Below are 14,134 nucleotides of genomic sequence, written 5' to 3' on the forward strand. Positions count from 1 at the left end.
GATGTGGATCCTAAGTTTATCATCTGTAACCTTGCACTATTTACCCTTTCAACCTTGCACTATTTACCCCTTCAAAAATATATCACGTTATAATTGATTGCATTAAATTTCCCCTGATTTCTATCTGCCCGCATTTACTGACCTATATTTTCACGTTGTGCCTAACAGTCCTCTTAACCATTAACCATGTTCCCTTTACTCAAGTACAGCTTTATGTACAGAGAACAAGTCCTGACTCTGGTCGCTACGTCTAAAATTGCATGGCCTGAATCACGCTAAACTATCTTAACTTTAATTACAGCGTTTTACAGCGGAATATAAATGCGAAATAGTTTTTTTCTGTCGCGTTTTCCTGGAAGATGTCAATTTCAAGAGATTGCGATTGCCACACTACATTCTACTGACCTCATACTCCCTCTCAGCGTGGCGGTCTTGACGAACATATAACAATAAAAACTCATGCTCCTAAAATCGACCACAACGTTCATATTTCACGAGTAAGTGCCACAAGGAATAACTTTTTATTTCACGGCGAAGAATAGGTTAGCTTGCGCAGTTCGATCTCTGTGTGTCTCTGTGTGTGTGTGTGTGTGTGTGTGGGGTGGGGGGGCGGTGGGGGCAATATACGGTGTTGCCACATTTTGCAGGACCGAGCGGAGAACTGTGGTGGAGTTGAATTTGTGCAAAGCAAGCTCAGCTTCTTTTAGTCTGTTGTAGACCGGGCCATTCCTCGGAGAACAAGTGGTAACATTATCAAACTCTTTAAAAACAAAACAGTTGTGTAAAGAAAAGGCGCGTTTTATTTATAGTTCAGTTTTACATTCGCAGCCACAACGAGAGGCATAATAAATAAGCAGCAGCTTGTGCTATTTCCGGCTAACTAAAGAGCGAGAGATGAAAGTCCTCCGCACGGCTTGGCTTTGCCAGGCTCTGAGAGACTCCGCCCAGCCTCCGAGTGACGAAACCTCCCTGTCGCTACTTAAAGGTCGGCAGCTCGGTGACGGGAGGTGAATGTTGCGCTTCCCGGTTCGGCTTAAACTAGGTCCTAACTCAGTCCCCGTTTGATCACAGTGCCTGATGAGAGCGGCGGTCCTCACTCCATTGCCAAGGCCGAAGCGAACGGCTCCGCTCCCCCAGCGTGACGCTCAACTGATCGGGGCCAAGGTAGGACTCAACTCGGACACTTCCATCAAATTGCTCAGGTGAACTTTGAGGGAAAATCCTTAGTTCTGAAGTTAGCAAACTTCCCCCCCCCCTTCCCCCCCAACACTTCCCTCCCTCCACCCAGTGCTGGAGGATTTTTGCTGGGTTTTAGTGACGGGTGGATATTGACAGGATTTTAAGTCTGTCATCCTGCATTGCAGCCTTTGGTGCTAAACACTTTATATTTCTGATTTCTGAAATCAGATTGGGATTCCTGTCGGTGTACACGGTTTAGAGTCAGCGCCCCGTGTATATATAGAGAGTTTTTAAATCAGCACTCGACCGAGTCTTACTTTCAGCAGCGGGTCATTAGTTGCTGGGTCTGTTCAGTTTTGTTTTGCTGAAGCTCTTGGTGCAGGGAAGTTCAAGGCGATTTGCTGCGAAACTGCTGAACTGGACTGTGTGAGTAACCGCCCAATTCCTGAACCGCCCCGAACTCCTTCAGCAATTCCCCGCCCGCCTTCACGTAGTTGCTCCTGGGAGCATCCACTCTGCACGTCCGAGGTTTGGGATTAATTATCCTGAGCATTGTTGGGAGCTCGCCCTACGTGCCTGAGGGGATGGGGGTGGGGGAAAACAGGTCCTGGGGAGGAGTTGAGATTCCAATCTCTAGTTGAACTGAACACCATTTAACCGAGAGAAGAGGGCAGAGAAGGGGGTGGGTAGCCGAACTTGTTGAATGACTGACTTTCTGTCAGCAGGTCAGTGAGTCCGGATCGTGCACAGTGACCGCAGTATGGAGAAGAGTTTACATGTGTGTGGGCTACGGGCAGCCGGCGCCAGGCAGCCTCTCACTGAGCTGGAGTGCTCCAGATCTGCAGCGGGTACCTGCCCCTCCGAGCTGACTCTCTCCTGCAAAGTGCTGCCGCTCCTCAATACTTTCCCCAAGAAGAAACACGCGCAGAGGAAGTTGGAGGTGAGGAATCACCGAGCGCTCGGATTAATCCTCACCAGCTTGTTACGGTCGGACAAACTAGGCGACGGGGTGTTACTTTGCGGCAGCTGTGTAGAAAATCGGACCGGTTTGTTTGAATCTTTGAAAAAAGACTCGAAGGAAACTCGACCGTGCCCGATGTCAGGAAATGATGTTTCCACACTAATGCCATCTGCGGGAAGTCCTGGCCAGATGCGACCGCTGCCGGCGCTGGAACACGATGGCCAGGAAACTCGGCTCCCAGCTGATCGATCCTTTGCCACAGAAGCATCAGCCATTATCTCCACGGCTGCACACTCGCTATTCCAGAACGCAACTTGCTATTCCACTCAAGATGCTATCACCACAGAGTGCTGTAACAACACAGCCCAGCCTCCTGTCGACAACTTCTGTCAGAACCCCCTCTCTCATGATCTGCTGCCCCAGGTGAAAGTTGAGAAAGATGCAAAGACTGGCATTTTTCAGGATAAGAGCGAGGAGGCATCCATTGACCTTGTCTTTGATCTTTTGACTCAGTTACAGTATCACACCCATCAGGAAGATGGAATAGAAATATGTGACGAATTTTTGCAGGGAATTTGTGTTTATGGGAATGACTGTCTGAAACATCACACAGTTCTACCCTATCATTGGCAGCTGAGAAATATAATAACACAGACTTGGCAGGCAGTGTCTGATGATGCACAAGAACATTTAGAAAGACTGTACTGCAATCCTGAAAATGTCCAAGTCAAACTTCAATACCAGTAAGTAACAGAAGCAGGGTAACTTTATTGCTTATCTTGTTTTAAAGTTCTTTTAACACTTAAAAATCGTGCTGCTTTTCGTTGCCTGTTTTGAATTCAGCAATAAAAAAGTGCCTTCATTTGAATTTGATCATTTCCTTGTGATTTTATTTTTAAAAATACATGGAAACCTGTCTGAGTAAATACAATTATTTTTAAAAAGATTTTTTGATAAAGGTGAGGCACCCACAAAGGAGCTGGCTTGAATGTTTGTTGAATTTCAGCGTGAAGAGAAGCCCAGTTTTGTTGTGATGTTGTGTTTCCCTAGTAACAAGATGCAGATAACAGCATGCTGCGCCTTTCCAAAATACTTGTTTACAAGTTAGTGCTGCACATTGCTTGCATGGTTACCACACTATTGGTTAGTGCTGTTAATCATTTGTGGGTAACCTAGCTTTAATGAAAATTTGTTTGAACACAGGAAATTGCCTGTTCAGCACCTCCCTTGCAGAAAGGTTGAGTACAACCCAGCAGCAGTCAACTGATCAGACATGTCTGCATAACTCAAACAAGTATTTGTAGATTACCTGACTGACTTTGATAGTTCTGACCTTCAGCAATTGCATAAAAATAAAATCAACATATCATTCTTGTACAGAAATGGCTTAAAAGTGATGGTATGCAAGCATAGAGTGATGCATTCCAGATTTAAAATTCTAGAATGTAATGTGCTGTCTTGTACAGCTGTCAGTACTATACCAGCACATACCATTCTACTTTGAACCTTGTTTATATATCGTATCTTGTTAGTAACTGGATGGCTTGTAATGACCCTTCTGAGCATTAGAGAATAATTCTCTGGAATTTTTCTTCACTGCCATTAGGAGAAGGCTAAAGTGGAGTTTTTGTTTGATTTCGGAAAATGCTTGAAAAGCTCAGCAGGCCTGGCAGCACCTCTGAAGAGAAATCAGTTAACATTTCAGGTCTGATGATCCTTCCTCAGATCTGGACCCAAAGTGTTAAGTCTGATTTTTCTTCACAGATGCTGTCAGACCTGCTGAGCTTTTCCAGCAATTTCTGTTTTTGTTTTTGTAGCATCCACAATTCTCTTGGTTTTTGTCTTTCTTTGTATCACACATAATTGATCACTGGGAGGGACACACCTGACTTGCTCCTAGGTGTCTGTCAAAATTGCTCTTATTCTGGCTACTCAAATCCATAAAGAGCAACTGGGATAATTCAACATCTCTTACCCTACTCTCCTTCTGCAATTCCATGAAGCAGCTCCAGAGGGCTGAGTTTGTAATAAATCATGTGTAGTTACTGGGGGCACATTTACTTTCTGCCACTTTGTGGTAAATATATATGTAACAATACTGTAATCTACAGGCCATGCTAATTGTTTAGCATGGTGCGAGGTATGAAACTTAAGCCTTCTTAGATTGATTGATCTAATTTAGTTGGAATATCTTGAGTGACTGTTTTGTGATTAATATTGATACTTAAAAATGCCATGGATAGTTGGATGGTTTTCAATTATAACTGTGCATTGTAATGAAAACCGAAAATAAAAGTAGTTTTCAATCATTGAAATTCTTGCATATCCTGATGGCACAATAGATGCATTGCAGTTTTTTGCAGGAGAAATATTTATTATTTATATTTTTGATCTGTGTGTAATATGAACTCCAGGATTAGTATTTTGAGTGACTTGAGTTGCATTTTTTAGAATTCTTCAGACTTCCTTGTTAACAAATTATCAATTTGCTTTAATTTTTAAATAGATATTGCCACACATCTGCTTGCATTGTAATTTTTATACATTAGGTGGACTGGACCTGTTGTGATTCAGCACTAGAGATAGTGTATTTGAATCAGTACAGTAGTAAACTAGGTTCAATGACAAGACATTACCGGAACACAATTTTGGATAAATTAGTTCCTAAGAACACAAATAGCTTGTTTTACTGTTGAAAAGGCAACATTTTTGATGGGTGAGGTAAAATCTTGCCTGAAATCTCCTTTTTTACAGGTGGGATTTGTAGGAGACAAAATCCAACTCCTTTCCATCCCATAGTGTGATGCATTGTTAGTTGCTGGTGACCAGTTTAAGATACTAGTGCAGTCACTTCTAAATGCTGCTAATATTAGTTGCATATTGTGCACACAATGGAGTGTTTTTATTTTTGAGCCTTTTCCGAACAGCGGTATGTTAATGACTGACAGGTATTTCGAATAAATACCTGGACCAGAACATTGCTTTTTTAGATTGTGTGTTCACTGCAAAATGAAATGACCTTGACATGGAAGTTATACAAAACATTTCACCAATGTTCTTGAGCCTGAAGTAGTACAAATATCTTAACCCTTATTGTAACCATATGCAGCTTATATTTGGCTAATAGGATATAGTGAATGAGGAATCTCTTGGCAGATCCTTGTATTACAACTTGCTTGTCTTTTTGAAAATGTACAGAATTGAATCAGAATGGTCCACTTCTAAGGATATTATCTGTACTGATATATGTATGTAGTTTTGCTAAGTTTTTTTGTTTCTTTTGTCAGTTTTGTATGTTAAAAAGAAAAACATCTTTTTTAATGGAAAGCACTTTCACAGTCGCCATGTGGATCAGTGGTGTAGGCAGAAGCAAAATAAATGCTGAGGACAACTGAGCTTGAAATTGCGGTATGAATCACTAAACCCATCAATTGCTCGTATCTAACAAATTAGAATTCTGAATGTTATCTTTCTGTGTAAGGCCTCAATAGGGCATCTGGGAATGGCTCTGAGCCATTTCAAAAGATCAAATACAAGCCTAGGTAGATGTGAATTCCTGAATTTTGGAAACTTTACTATATTTTCTACATTATACTGTACTAAACTTGACAAATATGAAGGAAGGATCAAACACTTTGCAATAAGCTGTACTGTTGAAAAAAATAACTAAGCATTGGTTATGCTATTGGTACACCAAATTGACCCATCATAAGCAACATCTGTCTTTACATAGATCCTTTCATAGCAAAAATTCTGTGCTTAATATAATTAATTTCTTAGAAATAGAAAAAGATAATACAAGGGAAAGACCAATTTTGCCTGAATTCTCTTTCAATCCAATAGTCTTGAGCTCATCCAAAATCTATTACCTCTCTTCTAATTCATACCAAGCCATGCTTACTCAAGAACAAAAACAAAGTTGCTGGAAAAGCTCAGGAGGTCTGGCAGCATCTGTGAAGGAAAAAAAGTTAACATTTCGGGTGTGGTGACCCTTCCTCAGAACTGACAGTGGCTGGGAAAACATCAGTCTATATGCAGAAAAAAGGGGAGGGGAATGGGGTAGGGAGTAAATGATAGGATAGAGCCTAAATAGAGAGACAGTTGGACAGACAAAGGAGTTGATAACGATTAGGCTGGGAGGGTGAATAGTTGTTAATGGGGACTATTAGTGACTAACAACAGTGGGTGTGTAGTGGCAGGCTATGTGGTAACAAGGCCTGGTGTGTGGGGTAGGTGGCTGGGACATGGGAGAGTTTAGGCCCTAAAATTATTGAACTTAATATTGAGTCCGGAAGGCTGCAGGGTCCCCAAGCGGAAAATGAGGTGTTGTCTTTCCAGCTTGCATTGAATTTCGCTCACTCATGCTCACTCAAGTCTATGCTCAGTGACATAGAATAGTTCCCAGTTAAATAACACCTCGGCTTTAAATTTCGACTATTAATTTTAAATTCCTTGATTGCTCTGCCTGTTAAGTCCCTAATTATCTTCAGCACCCCAACCCTCCAATCTACCTCTGCTTAACTCTGACCTCTCAAGCATTCCTGACATGATTGCTGTACTACTGGCAGTACACGTTCAGTTACTAAGGCTGCAAACTCTTGAATTCTCTCCCTCAATCACTGCATTTTTCTTTCTGTCTATTTCCTCCTAAAGATGCTCCTTGATCAGTTTGTCATCTGTTGTAATATACATTGTTATATGGCTGGGAACTCTTGCTACGTTAAAGACACTATATAAATATTTATCATTATCTGATTGAACAAGCCCTTCCCATGCAGTTGTATCAGGATTAGACACTCTCTAACACACTACCCACCAGCAATCATACAGGGGAAAAGTAAAAGAGCTAAAACCCCACAGCCATTTTGGAAGGTGAATGGGTTGGGGTTCAAGGGGTGGGGGTGGGGGGGGATTTGGTGGCGATTTATATGGAATATTTCTCTCCTACACTCTCTTTGAGCAAACTGTGTATTCAGGAGAGCAGACTTACTACACTTTATTACATGGTATTCAATCTATCATTTATAAGATGTGGCCTCTCTCCTGTCCAGGAAATGGTTCAGCTTGTTGTTTTCTGAATGTATGCAGAGAATCAGCATTCACCTGAGTTGACAACTTGTCCATAGATCAACTGTTCTCTGATAAAATAACCTATTTGACATGTAACCTTGCTGTACCTTTTTGTGTAATTTATGCATAAGAATCTTGTCATCCCAGTGTATCATCAGAAAGAGAATTAAGGCCGAATAACTATTTTGTCTATCTCTTTAAAATCAGCTTGAAATTGCATGTTTTAAACAAATACAACTTGTCTGAGTAAGATTCTTTAAGCTGGAAGTCATTATTTAAGCCCTGCTCTGAACTTTTTTACATAGTTTTTATACCACTTTTGTCTGGACAAAAGCTGAATGCAGTGTTTAAAATTTTGTATAAAGCACAAATGACAACATAGCAGCCACTTGCTCCACAAATGAACCTTGAAATGAATGATCAGTCAGTGCTTGACTGAAAAATGTTGACTATAACACTGGAAGAACTCCTTTTGTTCTTGTAGTGCCATAAGGACTTTTTAACAGTCATCAGAACAGACAGACAGAACCATGGTTTAGTGTCTACGGAACAGTAATTCTGTCAATGTACCACACCCATTCAGAACTGTCACTGAAGAATTAACATGAGAGTGTCATTTCTCTCCCAAGTGTGGGGCTAAAGCATGCAACCAACCCTCTGACCAGGCTCAAGTTTTCAATAAATTTAGGTAATCTTAACGATGGCAGTTGCACAGAAAGTGAGGAAGCAGGGAGAATGTTGTTGCTAAATATTTAGAACAAACTGAGATTTTACCATAATAGTGTCTGTTTTACGTCCTTCTAAGAAGGAACTGTTCCATTAACTTGAGCAGAAAGAGTGATTGCAAAACAACTGTTCTATATGCAATCCCAGTATTTTTACAGTTTTTTAAATGAGCTCACATTATAAATATTTCTGTGAAGCCTACTTTTGAATTTTGCTGTAGAATATTTTTGAAATATGCATGATCTATAACTGTCTTTGCTTCAGTGACCTGGCTGCTTTCTAATGGCGTATGCAGTGCTAATGTCATCAGGTTGACAATGTCACAATGGCTGAATGATTGTGAATAGAATTTGTTTGGTTAGAAACAGCTGACAACACAAGACTTATTAAAGTTTCTATTGTTTCTCATAGGAACAGAAATAACCTTGAGACACCTCAGTAAGAAGCAACAAAATGCTGACTATACAGTTGTCATGGTCTATGTAAACTTTGAAATGATCTAATTCAAAATTAGATTCATAGGTTTTTTTAAATTGTGGCATCATTTATTGTGTTAATTTCCTCATGTCCTCTTCTGACTTCTTTTTTCCTCCAATTTTCTCCCAGCAACAAGACCTTTGAATCATACTGCAGCAATTGTACACTGATTACACAATACCTCACACCCATTGGGACTTATTCATTTAATGAGTATTTTTAACATGCGCTACAAAGCAAAAACGTCCAAATAATTTTGCCTTCATCTGTCTTTATGTACAACCAATCTATTGAAGATCACTGGATAATGCTTAATAGTGTGAAACTAGGTTAATTGTCTCCCTTCTTAGTTTAGACAGAGTGACCGTACTAGTGATGCCCTATTTGAGAAACTAGTGCAATACACCATGAATGGATGTCTGACATTCCTCATTTCTCTGTTAACTTCCACTATGGGCAGTGTCTTCACTAACTGGGTTCATTGTGGGCTTTTCTTGTATCGGATATGTCAGAATTCTTTATGATTCATTAAGATTAGATGTACTGGTATCCAAGTTTTTACAAATTAGTGTTTCTTCATGATAAAATGGTAAGTTTGTCCTAATTCCCTTTTTATAGACATTATATTTGCAAAGTCAGGAATATCCCAGTGTAAAGGTTTCAACCATAAATGATAAGAGAAAAATTCAGTAAAAGTCAACATGTTCTGCTCTCAGTCATCGTTCAAACATCTGTCAGTTGATGATTTATTCTCATTTCTCCCAATATTGTTGCAATAAAGCTGAAAAGACTTGACTCATGCAAGACTTGTTAAATCCAAGTTGAAAGAGGGTTTCTTGGAAGCTGTTCATCAGGGTTGAAATGAGATCAATTTTTTTTTTTGCAAATGTAACAAATCATTTTAGAAGCTACCCGTGTGAGACTGTTACAGTTTTTTCTGTTTCTGAGAATCAGGCAAGCTTGAAGCAGTGGCTGTAAATGTGATGACTGAAGGACATTGCAGCACTTTACAGAATTATATTGAAATAACTATGACTTGCCTTGAAGAAAAAATGCAACATCATTTTTTAAGTCAATAGTCTTGTGGTGATGGGGATGTCTGTGGCATGAAAAATATTACAGGCTTTCAAGTCTTTACATGCATAAGCGAACCTTCACCCAATTCTATAACTGTGGTTAAAGGGGTGTTGTCTCCACTGGGGAGTGTTTGATTAGGTGAAGTTTCTGGAACAGGCATGAATTCTGAACTGTATCCTAATAGCCGTAAAAGCAACCTTGCAATCTTTGCAATTTTCAAGCTATTTTTCTTCAAGATTTCTCAAAGACAGCATTTGCTCTGGTGCTAACTCACCTTTATTGGCCAATGATCATCAAAAGCAATTATATGTTTCAGATAAAGCAAATTTCATTGGGAGTTCAATGTGCCTTACTTTCTTTGTTTGAATTATACATCAGCATTGAGTAAGTTGTTAATGTGTTTTTTCACAATAAAAATATTCCTAAACTGTGCTGAATTCGTGTGTCAGCTGGGATGTTGGTAGGAATGCTACACCAGGATTCTTACCCAGCTCTCAACATCGTAGAGAAGTGAGTTTGCAAAATCTTCCACCAGAAAACAGTTGAATCTCATTTTTTGCCATTTACTACATTATCAAAATAGATGAAAATTTACCTCTATTACGGCTTTTAGTGTTAAACCTAGGAGCAGAAATAGAAAAACTTCTTTTGAAGCCATTCTGATTCATATTGGTTTGCTGAAGTGAAATAAATGGAGTGGATCATGTGAAATACAAATGTACATGTGATTTGGCGCCTTGCCTACTCTACTATTCAATAAGATCGTGGCTGATCTGATTTGTGGCCTCAACTTCACAACTGCCTACTTCTGATAACCTTTAATTCCCTTGTTAAATGAGAATCTGTTACCTCTGCCTTTTTTAAAAAAAATCAATGATTCTGTTCCCACTGTTCTGAGGGAAGAGTTTCTCAGACTCATAACCCTCTGAGAGCAAGAAGGTCTCCTCACTCCATCTGACATGAAAAAGCCCTCTTAGTTTAAAACAGTATTCCCTTATTCTAGTATCGCCCATAAAGAAAATCGTCCTTTCAGCATCTAGCCTGTCAAGTCTCCTCAGGATCTTGTGTTTCAAGATCACCTCTCATTCTTCTAAACTCCAGTCGATACAGACCCAATCTGTCCAAGATTTCCTACTAAGATAATTCTCTTCCAAGAATCAATTAAGTGAACTTTCTCTGAATGACTTCTAGCATAAAACAGACCAAAACTCTCCATAGTACTCCAAATGTAATCTCACCAATGCCCTGTATAAATGTTCCAAAAAATCTCTACTTGTATATTCCATGCTTCTAATAAACAACAATGTTTAAAACTTGAATTCCTAGTTACTTGCTGTACCTGCATACTGACCTTTTATGATTCGTGCACAGGATACCTGGATTCCTGTGCACCTCAGTGCTGCAATCTCTTGATTTTAAGTTATTCATACTTTTGTATTCTTTCTGCCAAAGTGGACAGTTTCATACTTTTCCATCTCCATACGATTATCCTCCATTTGCCCAACCTATGCATTCTACATTGATGTAGATTGTAAATAGTTGAGAGCCCAGCACTGATCCCTGTCATAGTTCACTCATTTAAGTCTTGTCAACCTGAAAATGACCCACTTATGCCCACACTGTTTCCTGTTTTGGTAATCAATCCTTTACCCATGCTAGTATGTTTAGCCTTCCACCACAAACTCCAATTGTCAGGTTATATTGATAAATTGCTTTCTGAAATCAGTCAAGTTCTAGTTTTCTAGAGTCAGTTTTTGTGCATCTTCTGTTCAGCACCTGTGTCTTGCCTAATGGTTAGATAAGATCTTTACAGGCAATCATTGCAAAATGAATTCACTGCCTGTTCAGACATGGATGGAAGCACTTCATTCATTTAGTATGGTGGCCAAGCCCTTTTGATTACCTCTACCTCTTAAATCTCCTTGAAATACTTTGACTTCATGTACTATTACACATCGTTATTCTGCTACGTGCAAATGCAGTATTACAACAATCAGTGCTCAGGGAACAGAAGAGCAGTTGTTAATAATTTTTTAATTCTAATGAAAAGTGGTTTTCTTGGCATGCTTTCCTGCCTCAAGATGACCTCCAAGCATCCTCTTCATTCATGACCAAGAATGGTTGGTTGATGTTTACATGAAGTACTGGTGTGTTATCAATGACTTCTTCCAGACGTTCGCAATTTCAACCTTTTTTTTTCTTCTTCCCGAGGACCAGATCCAATCTGCTGAATTGGCTTGTTGGTCAGACGTCCATTAAAAGAACCAGTCCATCTTGTATGCAATAGAATGTGGACACTGAAGTTGCTCACCTATTAGCAGTGGAAAGTGATTAATTTTCCATTTGTAGATAAGTGATCAGCAGTAGGAGCGCACCAACCCAAATGAAAACCTGGGGAGGAGGAGATTTGCTCATTCCAATCTTTGAACAGAGAATATTTACTTCTGGTTTTTTGAGCTATTTCCCATGCCGAATTTCACCCCCTAATATGTTTCCTTGATGGCACGAATAGTGAAAACATAGAATGATCTTCATCTACATTTAACCTTCATAAAATAGTTTTACTCAACCTATTTTTTTTTCTGGGATTTACTGTTTCATCTTTCTGAAACTTGGTAGAAACAATAAGCAAATTTTATATATTCAGCAGTTAGCAACTTGTATTTCATACAGTATGGTCACAGGCTATTGCTAGCAGATTTTATCTGTTGAACATTTGTACTGCAGATGGTTATAGGTTTTGCATGTTGCAGCTTACCAGTACAGAAAAACATGGCTGCCTGGTTCAAACTGCTGCCCATCTTTCAACTTACATGTGCAACTATTTAGAATTGCATTCAGGACATCAAAGGTATGACTTAACTCTACAACTATGTACATACAGTTGTCAAAGAATCCAAAGCCTGGAAGCCAGTATCTGCAGGTCTCTGGCATAAAGCAGCTGGATGCTGCAGTTTCGTCTCAAGATTTTATTTGTTGTCTTGCAATGTAATTTTTCATGTAGCCGAATGCATCATACTAAATCAATCATGTTCTTTTAATGTTTACACTTTTATACAACATTAGCTTGTTTATGGAACTTCCTTTAGAAAAAAAATCTGCATTTTGTAGGCTGGATTTTAATGAACTTTAAGATCACTGCCATGAAAAGTATTCTGTTCTACAAGTTTTGCAAAGATTTTGATTCTAATCCTGTTTGTAACTGTTAATTAGTACACAAAATATTCCTAGGGATGGTAACCTTTTTTTGTTTTATTGTGTTCTCAGGGGTCGTGTTTTCTCACTGGATTTTAACTTGATGACCGTTTATGATGTAGACTTCAACCAAGTGAGGAGATTGTCCACTGTTTCCTTGGCAAATTCCAGCTCTCAATTCCACACAGTTTGGAAGTACTATTGCAGGGAACACTTTGGCTGGAGAGAGTATTCTGAGGTAATATGAATTGCAGTCATACTAGCCAATCACTGTAAAGCAGATTATGTCTAGTGGATCAAATTCCTGAAAATTGTAATTGTTACATAATTTAAAATAACATTAAAATGTTTAGATTGTAGCAAACTCTACTTCACTATTTTGTTCCTGTGTGAAACTAAATTGTACCAAAAGGGCAATTAAAAGTCATGGTATTTCTTTATTTAACATGTTCCTCTGTATGGGCATATTAAACAACCTTTGCTAATGAAAATATTCAATCTGTTAATGATGAAATATTTTGAATAAATTTAAAAACTCCAACAAATTGTTCGGCTTATAGAAACAGTAAAGCAGGTGAGACAACAAGCCTTCACTCAAAAAGCTTATATTGTGATATAAAAAGTGTCAGAAGTTTGGTACATGACTCAATAAAATCTGACTACTTTTTAAAAAAACTAGTGTTCGATGTAGAAAATGGTTTCTATTTCAGTGTTTCTCATTATTGAAAAGAAGTATTAATTTTGTTATTTCTAGGCAGTTGTTCAGTGTATTGAGGAAGCCTCATCCCGCGGCATGAGTGAGATCTGCTTCGTTATGCAGCAAAACAGATATATCCTGAATTTAATGGAGGGCTTTCAGCAGAATGCTGTATTTGGCACTCGGCGACGAATCACTCGACGACCCTTGTTTCGCTCTCGTGTAATGCTGTTACCTTGTTTACAGTAAGTTGAGCACTGAGTTTACTTGACAGGACGAAATAGTGCCTGACTAGGTTAGTCAATGACCTACAATTACATATTCCAGTGGAAACCTCTTTTTAAGAGGACACATTTTTGGAATTAAATTTACCTTGCTTGGGGAACTTTAGTCTTCCTAAACTAATCCATTTAGTGACTTCACAAAGCATGGCTCTATGACTGATGTGAATCAGCACAATTTCAATATTCCATCAAACATTTAATAGCTACTGATGTGTAAATCATTTTTATGACCAAATGCAGTAGATACATTACCAGAAGGTAAAACCACCCTGACAATACTGCCTCAGCGACAGTTTTATTTTGGAGGCTGATATCTTTTTTTCTTAAATTGATATTATAAAGCTGTGAAATTTGCAAAATATTCAACAAGGCTAAGTAAATAACTTGAATGACAGTCAGATATGTTTTAGTAGCCTTTACCTCAAATGTTGTCAAAGTTTTATTCAGTATTGGTAAATTGTGGCTATT

At 38.9% G+C, this 14,134-nt stretch overlaps 1 protein-coding gene across 4 annotated transcripts in view; it reads left to right on the forward strand.

Annotated features, from left to right (window-relative positions):
- Positions 1-478: 478 nt before the first annotated feature.
- The window catches only part of LOC109911887 (TCDD-inducible poly(ADP-ribose) polymerase), a 21,867-nt gene continuing 8,211 nt past the window's right edge, over positions 479-14,134 (forward strand). The window contains exons 1-5 of one of the 4 annotated variants that reach the window (XM_020511265.2): positions 479-497; positions 1,072-1,164; positions 1,905-2,883; positions 12,758-12,923; positions 13,440-13,627. In XM_020511265.2, coding sequence (XP_020366854.1) covers positions 1,940-2,883; positions 12,758-12,923; positions 13,440-13,627 — 1,298 coding nt within the window. In that variant the 5' untranslated portion in view covers positions 479-497; positions 1,072-1,164; positions 1,905-1,939. Of the gene's footprint in view, positions 498-523; positions 543-663; positions 745-991; positions 1,203-1,904; positions 2,884-12,757; positions 12,924-13,439; positions 13,628-14,134 lie in introns of those variants that run through there. The other 3 variants (XM_048604297.1, XM_048604296.1, XM_020511268.2) reach the window with 3 other exon arrangements.

The sequence above is a fragment of the Rhincodon typus genome, chromosome 13 (genome assembly GCF_021869965.1).
Source record: "Rhincodon typus isolate 14 chromosome 13, sRhiTyp1.1, whole genome shotgun sequence".
In the NCBI taxonomy this organism is placed as follows: domain Eukaryota; kingdom Metazoa; phylum Chordata; class Chondrichthyes; order Orectolobiformes; family Rhincodontidae; genus Rhincodon; species Rhincodon typus.